At 47.3% G+C, this 21,261-nt stretch overlaps 1 protein-coding gene across 2 annotated transcripts in view; it reads right to left on the minus strand.

Moving 5' to 3' along the window:
• Positions 1 to 1,084: 1,084 nt before the first annotated feature.
• The window catches only part of LOC126523711 (epoxide hydrolase 1-like), a 66,164-nt gene continuing 45,987 nt past the window's right edge, over positions 1,085 to 21,261 (minus strand). The window contains exons 4-9 of one of the 2 annotated variants that reach the window (XM_055066816.2): positions 20,050 to 20,212; positions 17,171 to 17,303; positions 15,572 to 15,786; positions 6,443 to 6,671; positions 3,898 to 4,285; positions 1,085 to 1,769 (exon numbers count right to left, since the gene is read on the minus strand). In XM_055066816.2, coding sequence (XP_054922791.1) covers positions 1,566 to 1,769; positions 3,898 to 4,285; positions 6,443 to 6,671; positions 15,572 to 15,786; positions 17,171 to 17,303; positions 20,050 to 20,212 — 1,332 coding nt within the window. In that variant the 3' untranslated portion in view covers positions 1,085 to 1,565. Of the gene's footprint in view, positions 1,773 to 3,897; positions 4,286 to 6,442; positions 6,672 to 15,571; positions 15,787 to 17,170; positions 17,304 to 20,049; positions 20,213 to 21,261 lie in introns of both variants that reach the window. The other variant, XM_050172300.3, reaches the window with a different exon arrangement.

Raw genomic sequence — 21,261 nt, forward strand, 5'->3', positions numbered from 1 at the left:
GCAGAAAACAAGTAGATGTCAACTCTGTAAACATTAGTATTGACAACTCTCTACTAGAATATACTACGTGTTTTAAATATCTTGGCGTAATCTTTGATACAAACCTGCACTGGCACGACCATTTATTAGCAGTTGGGGCGAAGGTGGCATCGGTGGGCTATAAACTGCTTCAAGCACGTCACTTTTTTTACACAAGTACATTACGTATTTTGTATTTCTCCTTTATCCACAGTCATCTCTCATACTGTCTGGAATCATGGGGATGAACCTACAATAGTTATCTCCAGCCAATCAGAAAATTGCAGAAACGATCATTACGAATCATAACGCAATCTAAGCAGGATCACCCCAGCAACCCCTTATTCCACGATCTACGGATATTACCCTTCGATTCACTACGCCTCCTAAAAACAGCAACTGTCGTAAACAGTATCGTAAGAAACAACCACCCCTTCCATATGTCCCTCTTCCATACATCATCGCGTACTACCAGAAATGTATTATTAGGCAACTTTGATCTACTTCCCACGCACAACGTTTATGGAGAACGACGGCTCTCTTTCATTGCTGTTCAGATATGGAACACTCTTCCACAAGAAATAAAATACGCTCAAAATTTGCACTTACAGCTAAAAAAATTCTTTCAGCGCATGCATTAAACATGTTAAAAGACATCTATTTGCTGTTAGCATCTCATTTATTATTATAACTACAACCCTCTTCTGGAAACATGCACCAACTAGCCCCTCAACAAGTATTACTCAGTATTACCCTATAATTATAAGCCAGAGTTTCTTTTATCTTTACCCTGACAATAATTTAGGATTGAGCTAAGCTGCGTTATATGCCTCTAAGAATATCTGCATGAATAACGCGCTGGCGTGAGCATCGGGAATCAAACGATGAAATGACGGACTCGCAAAGCGCTCTTCACCGTCTCTCATTTAACGCTGGAATGCGAATAAAGGGGGAGCTGTAGAAAGAAGTTAAATCAGTTTAGAAGGGTAATGTATATATTGTTTTTGCTTTTCATAAATGATTCGCCAGAAAGTGTTGATTAGATACCGCAGAAAAAAGCACAAGCTTCCGTTTCTTCATTTTTTATTATTGCGTGTACAAACCACAATGCCGCACGTCAATCTAACGCTGCGATTCGCGCCCGTAAAACGTTGCCAAAACTTGTTGACTGATCGGTTACCTTGCAATGCGACGTGACCTTAACGAGATGCAACCGGCCCCGAGGGTGCGAAAATCCATGACGCCACCAGTGGAAGCGCAAGGTGCTGCAATCACCTGTTGTGACCGTCTCTTCTGTCTTACAATCCTCTCCTGGCGGTAAGAGTGATGTTTTCGGTAGTTCGAAAGCATCATTCACCCAAACAAGCCTACCTCGATAATTTAGCTAAACAACTCAAGTCTTTAGCGTCCCTTTAATGCGCAGTCATTAAGCGTCGGGCAAAATTGTGGATCATAGCGACAAGTAGACGGCAAATGAAAAAAGAAACGTTAATCCCTAACTCAACCAGCTTGGTTATGCTCTTCGCCTTGGTGCGGCGCGCTGCGACTCAGTGAGGAGTTTTTGTGCCTCCGGTGACAGTGGAGGGCGTTGGGTCGCGCCTCTGTTGAGCCGGCCTTGCGTTGGACTCGGCACCCTTCGGTCCACTCGATGCCTTGGGTTTCTGCACTGTGGGAGGCTTGGCAGGAGTCGCTTCCTTCACCTGCTGCGAAGGCTTGGCAGCGGTCGTTTGCTTGACTTCGGGTGGCGGTTCCTGCTGCAACACAATTTGCGCCTTTCATTTGTTTTTGTTCTACAAAACCGCCCATGTATCACTAAAACACCTTCAAACACAACGGCCGCACCGCTTTATCTGTGCTTTTTTTTTCTGCTCTCACACCGCAAGCGCAATGCATACACGTACGCACGTAGCACTAATCTAAATATGTACACCGAATACACGATGACGCGCACCAATCTCGGATTCCGCTGCCTTCGTTCAGAGCGGGCTGCGCAAATGTTTCAGCGGCGTCAGGCATCGTCCTGACGGCGCTGCATTCTTCTTGTCGGTGGTGGTTGTGTGGTGTCGCCCACGGGGATCGATTCCGTGACAGCGATCCACAAGGACAGTAAACAGAATGACCCCCTAAGTTTAGATAAGGTTTAAAAATATGCCGAAGCGCCCTAGGGGGCATGAACAAGTGCGCGTGCTTCGCTGTTGTATGGCACAAGTTATACTATTCATGGTAAGGGTTGTAGCAGCGCACCCAAGACAAGGACAACAGAAGGAATAAAAAGACGACGACACAGCGCTGCCGTTTTATTCCTTCTGATGTCCTTGTATTGGGTGCGCTGTTACAACCCTTACGATGAATCCCAACCAACTGGCCCAACTTGCCGTTCTGATGAAGTTATACTATTTTGATATTCTGCTCAATTCTATAATTAGTCCAAGTTAATTAATCAAATTAGCCACTATTAGCTTTATGGGAAAACTTCAATGAGAAAGTTGTAGAGCGCTCTAGCAAACACCTAATTCTGCAGCTTCTGAACTCCTGCTTGTTACGTAGTTTTTTCTGCGCCCTACGAAAGCCCGCCAAATATTAAAAAAAAGTTGCGTGACATGGCCGCTTGCGCGCCGCGTTGCAATGCTCTCGAACGTGCTGCGTACGAACTAACAGCGAATTTAGCCGGCTGAAACCGCGGCTGACTACTGCCAACTCTGGATGTGCCAGGCGCTGCCAGTCTCTAGGCAAGACAATATTTGCAACTTTCTTTTACGCCAACCTTTCGCAATTTAGAGCGAGAAAGCTGTCGCAGTTCTCCGGCTAGCACCACTACCAATACATATAGAGGGACGCTTACGAAAGCGAAAAAATTGCATCCACTCGAATCGTAATTAGAATCATAACAGGGATTCACCCGCATTTGCCAGAGGAACGCTAAGGGTTTTCAGCACAACCAGAACCACGACGAAAAGCGAAACCGCCTTCTCATTGATAACACTGCAACAGAAGATGAAAGAGAAAAATGTGCGACCGAGCTGAGAGGCACTATTAAGATAAAATATAGTTTATTGATTGTTAATCACTGGAAAAAAACTAAAATCGCTACATTTATGCGTCCCCAACTGTGTCAAATCTGCACTCGGGGCACTTACTGAGAACAGTCCTGTTAAATTCGGGACGGTTAGTACCGACCCAAAAAAGATCATTTCACATCTCCGATGATCTCTGGTGCAGCACGAAGAGCATGGGCGTTTTCTCTTTCGTTACTCGCCACGCACCCGATCCTCACGGCGTTCCGCTGCTGAGGTCTGAATCCCGGCCGCATTTCGATGGAGGTGAAATGCACGAACGCCCGCGCACTTCTATTGAGGGTTTAGAACTCCAGGCTGTCCGAATTTATCGCGGAGTGCCACTCTACAGCACGTTTCATAATGATGTCACGGGTTTGGTTAGTAATACCTATAACCTAATCTTTCTTGCGTTACACCAGGAACAGCATGTAAATAAGCCTGTCGCTAGGCTCTGTGGTTATAACTGAACATGCTGTCTTACCGCCAGCGTCTCTCGTAGACGGCGCGTTACGACGCAGCGTTGCAGTGCGTCAACAATTCTGGTTTATCGCAAAGCTGTTCGCACACTACGACTTATTCGACTGCGCGGTAGCTTTGTCGGGGGGCATTGTGAGCATTTAGTGTCTGCTTCAGTGCGCTACAAATTATTGAAGGCAGAGTTACCGTATCGACCTGCTGAACAACCTCGCTACTTGAAATACACTCGAGCTCCTTGCGCATAACTCAAATGCCCAAAGCAGCATTATCGGAAATCAGTCACAAGTGCAAGCAGATGCACTTGGAATGAACGGGCAATTCGTGAGCAACATTCGCGAATACAAACTCTGCTCTCGACGGGCTTCAGCTCCGGCTCACGGCGGACAGGCGCCGGGCTGGCAGGCGGCGCGGGTGTCGGCTCGAAACGTCGTCCTCCGGCGGGGCTGCTCGGGCCGAATGTCACCGCGGCGCGGTACAGCTGCGGCCCGATGTCGACGAAAGCGAAGGCGGGGAACGGGCCGGGAGCCGAGGCATTGCGCGCCTCCACCGCGGCCACGAACTGGCGCACGTCTTTCTCGAGCAGCTCGGGCACCTCGAAGGCGGCGAAGTGGCCGCCGGTCGAGTGCTGCACAAAGGTGACGACGTCGTGGTACGCGTGGCCGATGAACGACTTGGGAATGACCAGCAAGTCCTCGGGGAACACCGAGAATCCCGTGGGCACAGTCACGGGCACCCTGGACAAGGAGTGACGCGCGGTTGGCACGTGCGCGACGGACGTTCCTTGCAGACGAGCACAGGAAGTGTGCTCACAACTCGCAAGACGTGGGTGGCGAGTCGTGTTCAACAGGCCGCTTCGTAAATAAAAAGAAACATCTTTACGAGCAACAGCATATATATGGTGCAAAGCCAGTGCACTTCTACTCGTAACAGTAAAACATTCTCAGGTTACGTGCGTTCCCGATTCGGGATAAATATTCGGCAGAATACACGTAGTCAGGACAACAATGGCGGTGTTGTCTCTAAAACCGTTAATGTCTTCATCAATCACCCCGGCTCTGTCTACGCAAAGAAAAGCCTCAACGACATTCCTCGGCCTTCGTCATGTCGCCTACACTAGGAATTAGCAATACTTGGCGAAAGAAAGACGCCTAAAGAACAGCAAGCCACATAAAAGTGCTCCCGTGGATGTCGAAAAAAAAAAAACAATTTGTCATTTCCTGTACCTTTAGAAATAAGCTCCCAAAGTACCCACCGGTGGCTTACGGGCTGTGGCGCTGCTAAGCACGAGGTCGCGGGATCAAATACCGGCCGCGGCGACCGCATGTGGATGCGTGCGGAATGCAGAAACGCCCGTGTCCCGTGCACTATGAAGAACTGCAGGTGTAATCGGGAGTCCCCCGCTACTGCGTGCGTAGTAAGACCGTGGTTATAGCACGTAAAACCGCAGAATTTATATTTTAAAATTGTTAGCTACAAAAGCAAAGCTTGTTAACAAAAGCAGGTTAATCTGGTCACTGTGCACTGAAACCAGAATTATTTGAAATAAGGCATTAATCTGCTTCCAGACGAGATATCGCGCAACATTCGAGCGCTTTCTACCCAAGTCGAAGCCTCGGAGTGTCACAATCATTGGACATCTTCGATTTTCGCTGTTCTGACAGCCAGACGGCAGCTCTCTGACAAGAAATGTCGTCACGCTGGCATTGTGGTCACGTGGAGCAAGTATCCGGCAAGTCTCGGGCAGCCCCGAGCCTCGCCAAACCGAACAGTCGGCAGCTGGCGCTACCGTGCCGACCATGGAGGAAGGAAAACGATAGGAGGGAGCCTACCGCAACGCGATTGAAGCCAACCTGGTGGCCCAACACGTCATCCACGTAAAAGTGCGCGGTTGGTTTTAGTCAGCGCCTCCAGGCCTTGGATTAGTGTTCCCACTGTGCAGGCAGAACCACGGCAAGGCAGCTGAACAAGCGCGCACCGAATAACTTCTGGCATAGCTGCTGGGAGCCAAACGTCTCGGCAAACCACGATTCTTGCTCCGCGATCTCGACGCAAGAGATCACTTGTTGGGACATCACTGTGTCTTCACGGGGTGTGCGCTTGCCAAGGCTGGCTGCGTGACGTATTGCTCCCTCCTTATTTTTCCTTCCTTCATGGTGCCGACGGCGCCGTTCGCTTGTCGCCTGCTCCGTCGTCTGCTCGTATAAGATGGCGGCTTCGGAGGACGAGATTGTCATGCTGGTTCAATCAGTAATCGAAATGTTACACACATGTGAGGCTATTGAAGAGAAACGCGACGAAGTGACCGAGCGTGTCGTGAACCTTTTCCTGGCCCATAATTAATCATTTATTAGCCATATATATAGCACGTGTCTTCATACTTACAAATATTGCAGGCAGGAAGCGTGAAACACCGATGAGAATTTTTTTTACTGGTTTACTAGTGCTAAAAGTGGCATGCCTAAACGCTTGTTAATTCCAACAATCGGTGCTCAAGCCGGAATGAGCACTGATTGTGGAATGCATGATGCTGGAATGCATTTAATAAGGAAATACTTCTCTAAATATAATTTTATGGAAGCAATTTCAAACTATTCTTGTGCAGGTAAAAAGAAATAGATGTTATGAGCTGACATTTTCTTTCATTTTTGGGTATGCAGCCAGATCTGCCAATGTGCCTCTATTCACTGACATTTTGCAACTGATTCTTCGAATAGCATATGTGGTTAAAAGGTAAACAAAAACCCAGGGCACTTCGCCGACCAAATAAAGACTTAAAAGAAAATAAGACGTTTCGGCTCCCACACGGGAGCCTTGTTCACAGGTAAAAAAGAAAAATTCGGGAAGTCCGCTGCCTGCCGGCTGGTTGCCCGATAATCGAAAGGCCCACTCACCTGGTGGGCCGGGTCATACCGCTGGCGAAGTTCTCCTTGTAGAAGCGCGCGCTGGACCCAATGCTGTCCGTGAGCCAGTACAGCATCACGTTGGACAGCAGTTCGTCGTACGTGTACTTGTCGGTGAGTCCGCCGTCCTCGCGGTCCACGTTCTTGCCGAACGTCCACGTAGAGAACTTCTCCAATATGTAGGCTGCCAGACCAGCCGGGGAGTTGAGCAGGGCCAGACCTACGCCGCCATACAGAATGGGAGGCTTGTACCCCGACGAAACTCGATTGGAGTAGCTTCCCACAAGGCGTCCAAGGAACGCCTTGTGGGAAGCTACTCTACTGGGAAGCGCCTTGTGGGAAGCGTAGCATATAGAAATGGCTATGTGCCATTTCTATATGCTACGCCACTTCCACACAAATTAGCAACACCAAGTGTCATTACTGCACAAAGCGCAGCCCATCAATTGATACATAGGCGCTAACAGCGACACTACGTAGGCTACAGACTGTAAACTGCATATTGTCACGTGGTCGTGACGTGAAAGCACACAGTAGCAATACCGTGAACCACAAAACTTTTATTGGGCGAACCTGTGCCCACAAAAGAGGCTGCACTTATAGCACAACGATTGCGGCGAACACGGTCGGCGATCGTCGAAAATCTGATCAACGGGTCAAGCGCGTCGGCTTTTATACATCAATCGTCGAACGTTCCAGACTAATCGTAGGGACCCGCGTGCCTTCCACAAAGTTCTACACCATTCGCGTCAGGCGATGAAATCAGATAACATAAGGTGCGGCGGCAACAGAAAGCGGATAGAAGCATCGATAACTTTCCAGAAACTTCGGATACATGCAGGCGCGCGCTGTGCGATAACATTTGTTAGGCGGCGAAACGTGGTCGCCCGATAAAGATAAGTACACGTGTCAATATACACAGGCGGAGTTAAACGGGCCAGGTTGTATGGCCACTAGCTGCCCTCATTTGCAAGCTTCCTCGCATACCTTTCTTTTTTTTTTGTCAGGAAGTGAATCTGGCACTCTTTGGCCATGCCTGGCTCTCACGTCAACGAACACTAGACATCCTCAAGAAATGAAGCTGTCGAATTACAGACAGTTGTTCTATACGCCAGAACACGGGGCGTCGACTTCTTTATTCTGGTTTTATATAATTCTTAGCTCGGTGCTCGATCGCCCTATTAGGGCTGCCATTCCAGAGCGGCGTGCCCCGAATTTCTAGAATTAGTTAACGCGCTTTTAAGAGCAGTCAACACATCATGTGATTGACGGTCGATCTCTTCAATAGATATTTTCCATAATACCAGCCATCCTGTGCACACATCGACCTCCCGCCACCATCGTGAAGGATATACATGTGTTCGAGCACACGACGCCCGTAGATAATTAGTGGGCCGCAAGCGCTCTGTTGCATCCCTCATTGAGTTCGCTATGTTGTTCTGACCTGCACATGGCGTACTCACATATATATACCGTGTCCGCTGCATATCATGGCTACGTCAACGCAAGTTTAAAAAAAAAATTAAATTATGGGGTTTTACGTGCCAAAACCACTTTCCGTTTATGAGGCACGCCGTAGTGGAGGACTCCGGAAATTTCGACCACCTGAGGTTTAACGTGCACCTAAATCTAAGTACACGGGTGTTTTCGCATTTCGCTCCCATCGAAATGCGGCCGCCGTGGCCGGGATTCGATCCCGCGACCTTGTGCTCAGCAGCCTAACACCATAGCCACTGAGCAACCACGGCGGGTGCAACGCAAGTTTTGTCCTCCGTAATGGGATAGGTGGAATATTTCGCGTTTTCCCCCCGAAAGCATCATTGAAGCTGCTACAAAGCGAAAGCGGCGACTGGAAAAGGCCTTGACTGTAGGAGATGCAACTTTTGCCCATTCTTACGTCATTCCAGATTTCGACCGAGCAAACTACACGAAAGTATTGGGCAGCAAATCAACAGGCGCGGCATGCTGCGATATCTTGCGTACTGGTGTAGCGATCCCACGTGATCATGATATAGCACGGCCAAACTCGCTTCGCAAATGTTGTCATTCAGCTACACGATCGAATTAGGGTGCCTCGATGCGCTGCGGCCGGGGAGGAGGACATCGAGGACGACGGGTCAGCTTGTCGAGGCATCTGATGCAGGGCGTAGCATCCTTGGCTCGAGAAACTGCTGTCGCTCATACGGCTAGGGGCGAGTGACGCAGCGAGTGACGTAACTCACAAGTGTGAAAAATGTGGTACAAATTCCTTTAAGTATACTGGTGAATCAAAGCTGCTAAACTGTTACGACTGGTGTGAAAAAGGTAATTATATTACAAAACGCACCTGACGTGCCCACTTGTGCGCCACGATAGCGGTACAACGTCCCTAATATAAATGTACAGCTCATTCAGCCTAGCGTGCTGCATGGTCTGCTTATCGCTGTCTTGAATCACCGTGAGGTAAGCAGGTCGCTGGCGTAAATGGTGCAGCCAGCGCTTGCATCACCGGCTTGACACATTTTAGGCGGCAGTTCTGCCTGCTTATGTGTGACCCCCTTAGACCGTTGCGACCGCGGTGCGGATATACGTAGTCGCGTTTTTACAGCGAAGCTGTATACGGCTATCGCCGATTCGTCCACCCATCCGTCTGTCGCCTGTACGCTGAAAATTCCTCCGGCGCAACCCCATGCGCATACGCGAAGAAAAAAGGAAGGAGAGGCGCGCGATTGGCTGCTCCAGTAGTGACGTCGTTGCTTTCCGTCGCAGCCAAGCGCGCGCGCAGCAGTTTCTCTCAGGCTCCGAAATGGGTAGGCCACGCGTCATACGTACTCCTGAGGAACAGGCACCTTTCGATCAGCAAGACATCGAGCAGAGCCGGGAACGAGCTCCTCTACGCCGTGCCGATGCTGCGACCCCGGCACAAGGACAGGCTCGCGCACCCGAGGGCAAGAAGCAACTGCGTACCGGGAATCCGGCAACCTACCAAGCTGTCGTTTAATGAACCGTCTGGATTAACCCAGAGATAAACACTGGGGCCGCACATTCCAGCTTCGCTGGTTAACCGTCTTTACGGAGTGTTTAGCCGTTGATTTTCTTTTGTTAGGATTACCATTCTTAGGATATTAAACAACTTCCTTGTTCGCACGTGCGTTTCTGTCTGACCAAAAATATGGGCTTATCATCATCAGCCAAGTTATCATTTGATGTTCAGTGCCGGACGAAGGCCTTTCCGAAGGATATTACCCCTGCCTTGCGCTAGCTGATTTCATTCAAGTAGCGCCCTGCGCATGAACTAATTTCATCATACTTTTTGCATTTCATCGTCCTCGACTACGCTTTCTTTCCCTTGGCACCCATTCTGTAACGCATAAAGATCATCATCATCATCATCAGCCTACTTTATGTCCACGGCAGGACGAAGGCCTCTCCCTGCGATCTCCAATTATCCCTGTCCTGCGCCAACCGATTCCAACTATAGCGCCCGCGAATATCCATAAAAAGCTGTCAGCAATGGAGAACAAGTTCTCTGCTGAAATAGAAGAACTAAAGGCACGTATTGTGTCATTAGAAGAAACAATCACAGGAGTGGATGATATTCGTTCTTCACTGGCTAACGTTGAGGCACAGCAGCGTCAGAATCAGGCAACATTGTCGACTTTTGGTTCAAAAATTGACGATATTGAGAATCGTCAAAGGCGGGATAATCTACTTTATGGTTTTCAAGATAGTGATACAGGCGAAAACGCAACTAAATCAAGTGAACTTGTCTCAAACCTGTGCCGCACTAAACTGGAACTTATGATGTTGGAATTGAGCGCGCTCACAGGATAGGAACCTATCGAGCAGATAAAGCACGCCCAATTATAGTGAAGTTTTCCTCTTTCAAAGAACGCCAACAAGTGTTAAATAATGCACGCAAGTTAAAGGGCACGAACTACAGCATTTCCGAAGATTTTTCACGCGTGGTGAGGGATAAAAGAAGCCTTTTATAGAATTTTGCGAAACAGAATCGGCAAGAAGGTATAAAAGCAGTACTGAAGTTTGATACCTTGTACATGGGCAACAACCGCTATCAGATTTATAGCGTGACCAACAAAGTGAAGCAGATGTGACCATCACCAGTGACTAACATAAAGGAAATGCTCAGCGTTTTGGTGATAAACTGCACGAGCATAAGAAATAAAGTCAATTCTTTCCATATCCTTCTTAGATCAGTTGAGCGTCAATAGTTATTGGCACCGAGTCATGGTTGGACTCGAGCCTCTTAAATTCTGAAGTTTTTCCAGGTGGCTATCATTGTTTCAGACGCGATCGAGGAGCAAGAGGGGGAGGGGCTATTTATTCTTGTTCGCTCAAGCTTATCGTGTATACCACTGGAAGGTTCTACAGCCGATCTTGAGTCTGTTTTTTGCAAAGTGAGGCTAATGGCAAAAGTCTAGTTATTGGATCATATTACCGTCCTCCCGGAACATCATACGACCAGTTTCTTCAGCTGTCTGCTTTCCTTGATACGCTTGAGAACGATATCATAATACTAGGGGGAGATTTTAATCTTCCGGGTATAGACTGGGCGTGCGATGACCCTGTAGCGTCGGTCACTGACCATGTGTGCTCTGCATTTTTTGATCTCGTCTGTGATTTTACGTTTCAACAGTACATTCGTGATGCATCACGGAGCGACAGCACAGGTCACGTGCTTGATTTGCTTTTATGTAATGTCCCGAACATTTTAACAAATGTGAATGTACTTCCCGGCTTAAGTGACCATTGTGTTTTTACTGCTGATATAAACGTTCAATATGTGTCCGTGCCGAAGAAGGAACCCAGAAAGATTTACGTGCATAAGAGGGCTGATTTCGCGGCTATAATTTCGGCGTTTGAGTCATATTTTCCTACCTTTGATGCATTAGTTCATGAATTGAGCATTGAAGAGTTATGGAAGCTGTTTAAAGACAAGCTGTTTGAATTGCGCGATACATTTGTTCCTACTCATGTTATCTCATCTCAACGGTCAAAGGATAAGTTTTGGTTTAATCATCAGCTGCACGCACTAATACAAAAAATTAGGAGAGCTTATCTCAAGTTTCGGAGAGCGAAGTCCCCGATTACTTGGTTAGAACTGAAATGTTTGAAAAAAAGCTTTCAGAATCTTGCGGAGCAGGCCAAGCATACGTATTTCGAAAACCTTGGTGTGAAGTTGCTCAAAGATTTCAGAGAGTTCTGGAGATTTGTTAGGTGTAACGGTAAAGAAAACAATTCTATCCCCCCTTTAAAGAGCTCTGAAACCATAATTGATGCTGATGAAGACAAAGTGAAACGTTTTAGTGATTTTTTCTTGTCAGTGTTTAGACCAAAGCGTTCTCGCACTCTTAATGTGATCTGCCAAATGGACATTAAACGAGTGCCTGAGGTTATATTTGGTGTAGAAGGTTTGCGTAAATTACTGCAGGAGATGAAGCCGACGACCGCTTGTGGCCCTGATGATATTCCGACAGCGATTCTTAAAAACTGTTCTGGAATATTGTGTTTTTACTTTTCTCGGTTATTTACAAAGTGCTTATCTGAGTCTTGTTTACCGCGTGATAGGAAGCTGGCACGGGTTGTACCCATTCACAAAGGCGGATCGAGAAGTGCCGTTGAAAACTACAGACCGATATCTTTAACAAGTATCAAATGCAAGTTAATGGAACACATAATTTATACTTCAATCATGTCGCACTTATTTAAGCACAATATTCTAAGCTCTAGTCAACATGGTTTTCGACAAGTTTTTTCATGCTCTACGCAGTTAGTAGAATTCTTTCATGATCTGGCCTCGGCAATAGACAAAACCAAAATAATAGACTGCATATTTCTATATTTCAAAAAAGCCTTTGATGTCGTTGCACATGATCTTCTCATCTCAAAACTTAAGGCCTACAAATTGGACAATAGTCTCATAGCTTGGATTGCCGAATACCTTCGTGCAAGAGAGCAGTCTGTGGTGCTCAACGGTTTTTCTTCTGTATATGTTCCAGTTACCTCAGGTGTTCCTCAGGCATCAGTTTTAGGTCCCCTTTTGTTTCTACTCTTTATTAATGATATTGAAAGTGATCTTACGTCTTCATTTAGAATGTTTGCGGATGACTGTGTCATTTATAGAGTCAGAGATAACGCAAATGACATTTCATTATCACAGACTGATTTAGACCTTATAGGAACGTGGTGCATTACGTGGGAAATGTCACTAAATGTTGAAAAATGTTCACGTTACCATTTCAAGGAAACGCGCATTTCAGTCATGCACTTATACCTTGAGTAATATGGCACTAAAGAAACTTGACGAATACAAATATTTAGGAATTTTAATGACGTCTGACTTAAGATGGAACAGGCACATTACGCATATTAAAAATAAGGCAATACGTTCATTGGGTTTCCTCCGCCGTAACTTCAGTCAAATACCGAATAAATTAAAAGAGCAATTGTATTTCACTTATGTTCGTAGTTTACTTGATTACGGTTGCATTTGTTGGGATCCGTACAAGGCTGATCTCACAGAACAGCTTGAAAGAGTGCAGAATAGAGCAGCTAGGTTTGTTCTTAATGACTATAGTAGAAAATTAAGTATGACAGAAAGTAAAATTAAATTATCGTGGCAAGCATTAAAAGACCGGCGAAAAAACCTGAGGTTGAAATTTTTCCACGCTGTTTATTATTCAAAAACAGGGATTGAGAGAGAAATATATATTAAGTCGCCTACTTCTACGTCGTTGAGACGCGACCATGCGCTGAAAGTCCGCGAGTATCCTTTCAAGGGTGACGTCTTTAGGTATTCTTTTTTTGTTCGGTCTATCAGAGAATGAAGTGCTCTTTCGCCTGACATTGTTAATATTGAAAACAATGATGCGTTTTATCGCGCTTTATGTATGTGATTAATTGTTCCTTCCTTTAATATGTAATCCCCCCTGCTGTAGTGCCCGCATGGGCGATGCAGGTACCTAATAAAAAAAAACTTATATGGTTAAGTGTAAAAATGTGGGCCGATCTCGAAGGTACTGTAGTCTAAAAATGTGGGCCAAAACTTTTTCACGCTGCTTTTCAATGAAAGAACAAATCCTTTTTTTCCTTAAGCTCGACACTGTTGGCACGCCGCGCCACGAGTGCCCGAGGTGACGGAAGCATTAATTCTCAATGTTTGCCCGCACGGATCACCACGCATCTCAGAGACCACTCCCGGACTGCGTGAGCGGCGCCGCTATATGGCAGAAGTATCGATATTTGGGCAATCTGGTACTGATTGAACAGTTCGATGGGACAGCGCAAGCGACGAAGACACAAGAAAAAAATACAGGATGTGCAGACTCACAAGTTAGTTTACTGAAAAGAACACACATACTTAAAGACTATTAATAACACTCACGTGCCCTCACGTCGACGACGTCATTTTCAGAGAATTTACAAACAGCAAACAAGTCAGATCCGAAGTGCCATCTTATACTATTTAAAGGCGACAGGCTTAAATCGCTCAGGGGGCGAAAAATCCCATGTCCGGTATTAGGGCACTGAAATTCATAAGGAGTAGAACGCACGACTCAACATGGAGATATGGCTGAACAAGTTGGTTTCCAATTGACATCGTGAAGGTGGCAAGCCAAGCACACTACCTATGGTGCTAATGAGGGCGAAGTTAATTAAGGCATAGTTTATTACTGCAGAGTTAAAACCCCCGAACATTGGTGGGAGAAAAGTAATACGAAGTAACAATGCATTCGAATGAAAATGACCAGTAATGCAATGAATGTCTCTTGAGTGCGCAGGCTTTCACCTTCATTATCTTTAACCTATGCTAGATTGTCAACATTTTATGAAATGGTTCAAAAATGAAAATTCACTCTCACGCAGAGCTATTGAAGGCATGTCTACACAGCGCATTTTTTCGTTTATGCGGTATGCCTCAATAACTTCCCTCAAGACCTGAGTGCCATGCACGGAGAGGACTGTAGCGACCGTCGTTGTCCCCGCTGTGTAGGTCGTTGCCCGCTGCTCGAACCAAAGCGGCTGTCCGACATGGGCACTACCACTGCCACTCGGCAAACCTGCCTTTACTCATGAATAAAGCCAGTCGATTCTCCGTTCTCAACCTGTCAAAAGGCGTATTACTTGCCTCCGTTCAACCGAGCTCCCAACGAATGGTGACCTAGGACATCCAAGTTTTATATTTGAAGAGCCCTCCTTAAAAAAAAAAAAACGAAAACTGAAACCAAATCTTGAGTGTTGTGTTTCGGCCACCTGGTGGAAGACTGTCGGACACAGCCCTGCGTGGCGCTAAAACAAAGGTATCACGTAGCACGGCATCGAACCGCTACCAGCGAGACGAGGAACGATACATGCGAGCGACTAAACGACTCAGCCACGGCTTCCGACGTTTCCGCAAATGATACGCTCGGGTTTTTATAGATATCACGTGAACTTGCAAGACCATGTGTCAGAAATTGGTTTTAGGAACAGCATTACGCCATGTGTACAGAGTCGAGAAAGGCATCAATCGAAAGCAGAGTCTCCGGACTACATATTCTGCAGCGGCTTTTACGATAGACGCCATAGTTTTATCACAGCTGGTGCCGTTTTTGTCTCGAAAATGGAGCGCAAATTTTCTTTGTTTCCATAGGCTTCCTTTGCTGACTCTTTCACCGCTCTGGGAACCGAATTCATGCTTGCCACAGCGTGATCACTGCATTTGGCTCGTGTGGATTGTCTTCCAGAACATGTCTGTCACCTGCCTTTTTCAATAATCGACCTGCAGCTTTTGTTATTCGGGAAAAACCCGCGCGTTCCATTGAAAACGCGGTGGCTTCGTGCCGGGGCCGCTTGGGGCGCTAGTTGGTACGTGTCCAGAAAAGCTCGATATGATGAGATCCGAGTGGCGCGCAACCCGACTGAGGTAACATCCGACCGCGCGCTGCGATGAATTGACACAAGAGATGTCGTCCACTGTCGTCAGCGCAGCGACCTGCACGCTCGCAGAATGTCAGCAAAAATGACCGTCGGCCGAACCTGTGGTAGAACTGGCTGGTTCCTCTCTCCAGTTAGGTTTAAAGATGGCGGAAACGCCGTTTGAGAGCGCTCACTTTCGGGCAGAGCCTGGGCAGTACGTACCGATGGTGTCGGGCTTCGTGGCGTGCAGGTGCATGTAGCCGCTCTCCCGCAGCAGTTGCGTCACCTTGGGCCAGAGGGGCAGCGCGGAGGCGGCCCCCAGCTGCTGCTCACCGGCGCCCAGCACCAACGACGGGAAGAAGGAGCCGACGAGCAGCTTGAGCATCACCAGCGGGCTCAACTCCACGTCCATCATGTTCATGTGCGCGCCCAGCACTCTGCACGGAGCGGCACACCGTCAGTTCCCACGCTCCCTGCTGAGTGTGTGGCTCGAAAAGGCGTACCTTCGAGGCTCGCGTGTGTAAAGCATCTTGTGGACTGAGAAGCACCTCTGGAAATGTGCAAACATGCGCTAGCGTGTACATGGTTCTTGCGTCTGCGCGCGCGCGTGATGGACAAAGCCTCCGCTCAAGGATACCCTATGGAGCTGAAGCACGCCATTTTCTTTGTTCTACGCGCATCGATGTCTTTATAGGAACTATGTCTAACCGGTATCATTGTAGCGGTGGTATGAAAAGAGCTATATATACATACATTTGAAGGAGTACTACCAAGTCGAGTACAGTAGGAGAGGAATTGTATTTTTCAATATCCAACAGAAACTCATATCGGGTAACATGCTTTTTATGGAAATATCTTTAGATAACACTTAGGCGATGCGGGCGGTCACGTGCATCCGTTGCTCAACTAAATTTCGTTCGATAACTTTCAAATTATTGGTGCTTGCAATGGCATTATTGCGGCGGGGCGTCGCGGGAGAATCGATTAATTATTTACGCAATTCTTAAAACTCCATCTCCTGATGCGATATTGCACAAAAAAACAAATTCGCTTTTTTTTTTTAACGCTTCGATTCGGCAACATGGCGGACAAGCAGCACTTTCGCAGCTGTGTCTGCGACGAAGTGAGCTTGTACATTAACGCCGTGGAGTTTCAGTAACTTCGGGAATTCACATCTACATTCATTCGCTACAAGCGCACATTCGTAAGCGAAAAGGTCTGAAAGCCGTGGATGCCAACATTATTTTGTTTAATTATTATTTTTGTTTTTAGTATGGGCTAGGCATGCAGGCTGAAATAAAGTATTACAGCCTGCGTCCGACCGTTCGACCAAGGAAGTGGACTGAGACAATATCAGGTTGCCACGCCTGTGCTATTACTAATTTCTCGCTCATGACGTGGTCTCGAGATATTTGCTCGCGACTTTCCTGCGCCGTTTGTAGCTCGGTGTACAGCGGTCACAAATATTTATCGACAGCTGCAGACAACTTGTGGCGTGGGTTTCTTGTGTGCGGATAAGTTATTTGCAGAAACAAATTTTAATAGTTTAATATATTTTTGACACCCGTGTGGCTGCAGGGTGCGCCTCCTTCTTCCAGCTGCCGCCCCAACTCATTGTCGTTCGTGTTACGCGTGGCATGACTGTGCCTACTGTATGTGCCGGTTTAAGACAGCCAATGTGAAGGATCTTTTTCGTGTCATTTTCTTTTGTGTCCCGTTATCGTTTCGTGTCATTCTCGGCCAAGTGTCCCGTGTTGTCACGACCAACTCGTGAATTGCAAGATGCGAAGGCCGCCGTCACAAGCCGGCCAAGTGGCTTACCTGTCAGAATAGTAGGTGGCCATGAGCTTCGCAATCATCGCTCCCCAATCTCCTCCCTGCACGTAGAACTTCTTCCGTCCCAGACGGTCCATAAGCTTTACGAAGACACGGGCTGCCTCGAGACCATTGAAACCTGCACAGGGTCTCTCACGATTAGATTCCACTATAGAGTGGCGGCCCTCGTCGCGGGACACTCAGTGGCATCCGCAAAACGCTGCCTTCCAAGCGGTTGTTGCCGCTGCTCTTTGCTAAAATGAAGATGGCGTGATAGCACTGGTTCCCACGTCAAGGCTGGGCTGTATCTAAGATGCATCTACCTTAGCTATACTAATATTCATGCAGTCTCTGTGTATCGTTTGTTAATGCACATTCGGCAAGACTAGCACCTGTACCTTCGTTCGATAGATCAATGGAAGTATAGCGTATGTTAACAAAACAACATACCCCTATTGCAGAATAAACACATCTGACCAGTGTCACCGAAGGCTAGCAAATTACAAGTAAAACTTATTTTACCCGCAAATTTTATGTTTACTCACGTTTCTATAATTAGAACGTACTATGAATATGAAAACTTTGTCGACTAAATCGGTTGTAATGGCAAAAACCGACTAGGCTACGCTGTGCTAGCCACGACTTGTAAGAAAATTAATAATAATAGCGACAAAAGCTGCACCGCTCTAAAGTTTACTAAAATATCAATATTAAATGAAAGTCTGGCATTTTACGTGCCGAAACCACGACCTGACTATGAGGCCACGCCGTCGTGGAGAACTCCGGATTCGTTTTGGAACGTCGGCTTCTTTCACGTGCACTCAAATGCACGGTTCACAAGCGTTTTTTGCTCCTGGCCCCCATTGAAATGCAGCAGCCGGAGTCGAACCCGAGACCTTGAGCTGAGCAGCGCACATAATCACTGAGACATTGGCTGCGTGTCTGTGACAGCTGACTGACCACTCGACACAGTTACACCTATCTTTATAAGCTTTCAATGAGGCGTACAATGCCTGCTAGCAATAACTCATCCCGGAGCACATGCCAGTTCGACGTGTCACCAGGCAAACGTCGACGAAGTCGCCCATTTGAAGATCACGAACCCTGGCAGGTCCCTTCCGACCACTGTCACCACAAGTGCAACCCTCTCTGTTTAGCGTCCGCCGTCATTGCTATATGGACGCTCCTCCTCAACTGTCGTCTTCCGCGGCATGTGATAGTTCAAAGGCGCATGACCGGCATCGCCGATTTGCGGGCAGCGCAAGATTCTTATCTTCGCGGGTTCTTATCACAAATCGGTGAAAGTCCAAGACTGTCTCTGTGCATGTGGAAGGCAGTGGCCAACAAAGCATCGTCTGCCTTCGAAAGTATGCACCGTCGCACCAAGCACGTCTGCTCGACTTGAAGTTATGCCAGCTGGAATGCCCTGCTTCCTTACAAGTAAGCGAGCCTTACTTTTGCATTATTTCAGCAGCTGCAGCTAAAACATCTTTCCAAAAGCAGTGTTCAACAACTGCTCCGTCCATGCACGGACGCTGGTTCGTCTTGGGTGCGACGCATGCCTGGTGTTTATAGCAGAATTTCTTATTCCTCTCTTGCCATATTTAACAGCGGATACGTGCCCGGTCAGCGCCCAAGTGCTCACCCTACGCGTAGCTGCATTTCTTGAGATACATTACACCTCTCCGAGGTCGAAACCAGCGTATAACTTACGCAGCGCCTCATTCCGCTACAGATGATGACCAAACAACACGACATTGATATAAGCATTCACTGATCACATTACAATGCAAAGATGACGGCGCAAGCCATGTACTTGGGCTAATCTTGCTGAAACTACCGAACAGTCTTCACAGCAGATGCACGCCATAGTGCACAACAAGTAGGAAGGCTAGCGGACAACGCGAAGGGTAATCCACAATGAGCGTGGCCAGGGTTCACCAGACGGCGACAGCTCCCAATGTCGCGGCGAATGGACTACAAGTTGATTTATACTTGAAACATTTTACCGCGCAAGCGGTTTTTATCGAGGTTTCCCGCAGACTTCCGCTTCACATAAATTGTACGTCCTCGGACGACATGGCGGCATTCGGCCTGCCCGCTGCAGGCCGCACGTATCTAGCCACCATACAACACGGGTCGCCGTTTCGAAACCATTTGCCCCCTTCACGGGAACTGTGTAGTAGACCTTCACTAAGCTACCCCGGCAGCAAAGTTCCGGCGGTTATCTCGGCGGTAAGTCGTCCTTCATCTGCAGTAGTTCTTCTGTAGATAACATTGCAGATGGAGGACGACTGCGCTGCAAAACACGCGGGGCAAGAGTTCTATAGCCGCACTAGCGTGTTTCCGCAGAGTTGGCTGCTTTGTGTGAAACCGAGGGAGCAGTTTGTTCATATTAGGCGAAGCGACCGCAAAAACGCCAAATATTTGTTGCTCAAAGCAGTTTTCTTCTGTGGAACCTCTCCGGGCTTTGTGTTTACGCCACGATATACGTCCATTGACGCAGTGTACTTGCAGACTGTGTTAATGAAGGCAGCGCTAAGAAGACGAAATGTGCGCCTAACAGCCGTTTCTAAAGTCAATAAAACAGCTTTATTTGCGTTTAAGCTAGGCGAACAAGAAACTTTTCATTAACTACAGCATTTAAAACAAAATAATATATAAAATACACCATTCAGTGCTAAATTTCTTTCTTTTTCTATTAAGCGCTTTGGCATATGCGAAATTGTCGTTTGCAGCAAGTAACGCTTATTGAGTATCTGCTCCGAAAAAAGGACACGGCGAGCGCTGTTAACCTCTGCCGGACCACTTGGCGCCGGAGCAAACGCGGGGAAGCTGTGCCCCTGCAGCATTCTTGTGCGCGGTATTGACACGGAGCGCTGTACCTTTTCTGTGCGGTGCCTCGGAGAACCCGTATCCTGGGATGGAGGGGCAAATGACCTCGAACGCGACTCCCTGCTTGGGGGTCGCTAGCTGTCTGGCGATCTTCAAGAACTCGATCACCGATCCCGGCCAGCCATGAATCATCAGCAAGGTGTACACCTTGGTCTGCATCAAAACAGAAGAACTCGCACTGTAGAGAAGCTCTGCTTCTTCCGCACGCCATCCACCACTCAGGTGCAAATGACTTCAACATACAGCAGCACCAACATGTAGCGTTCGCTAGAGCTTCCCAAGTCCAACATGGGAGATCAAATTTGGACAAAGGTTATCGCGTGCGCAGTCCTAGCTCGCTCGTGTTGCCACCGGCGAAGCCAGCTCCGATAGCTCGCCTGGTGAACAGACTCGAACGGGAAGATTATACTCCTTGACAATAACTCACCAGTAACAAAACGTGCTAGCGTTACGAACCCAGGGCAAGTAAGCCACTTTTGCCATTTTATTCCCCGCAAACATAATTTGCAAAGAGGAAAATAGCCAAGATGTACTTCAGTGAAGCACTGAGGAGGTCATGTCAGAATTTTATGCACAATAACTTGGGACCACAAGTCACATATTTAAGCGATGCTGGATACCCTAGACACGTGGCCGTGATAGTCACCGAAAGATTGCTTAAGAAAGCACAATAAAAAGGTTCCAAGTATGTGAATGGTACAAGCACGCTGCCAGTGTCAAAATAAATGTTGCCGCCATCCCCTACATTGGTTTTTCTCACCGACTAAAAGAGGCTGCTTGAAGGAGTAACACTACCCTGTTTTGTTATGCTTTTGTTTTTCACCGCGTTAAATTTAGTAAGCCTGAGCAGGAAGACAGAGCCAGAAGAAAGTGCCTGCGAAAAAAAAAAAAAGCTTACAAGCAGGTTCACTGAAAGCACTACATCAGCCGTATAATTCCCCTCACTTGTGCAAAAAACTACATCGGTCACACCGGTAGACGCATAAATGACAGCTTAAGGAAGCCAACTAACAAAGCAATGAATGTGGGTGGCATCTCATGGATTCCTTTCCCTCCAAACCTATGGTCTTCAAAGACTCCCACCATGGACGTTGTTGATTAACCTCTTGACGATACTTCGGCTGGTGATGTTGGGCTATATTTCAGCGATTTAAGCTCATGGCATCACATAGAACAGACATTTTTCTGCTGCTTGCAGTCAG

This window comes from Dermacentor andersoni, chromosome 6 (genome assembly GCF_023375885.2).
Source record: "Dermacentor andersoni chromosome 6, qqDerAnde1_hic_scaffold, whole genome shotgun sequence".
NCBI classification, from domain to species: Eukaryota; Metazoa; Arthropoda; class Arachnida; order Ixodida; family Ixodidae; genus Dermacentor; species Dermacentor andersoni.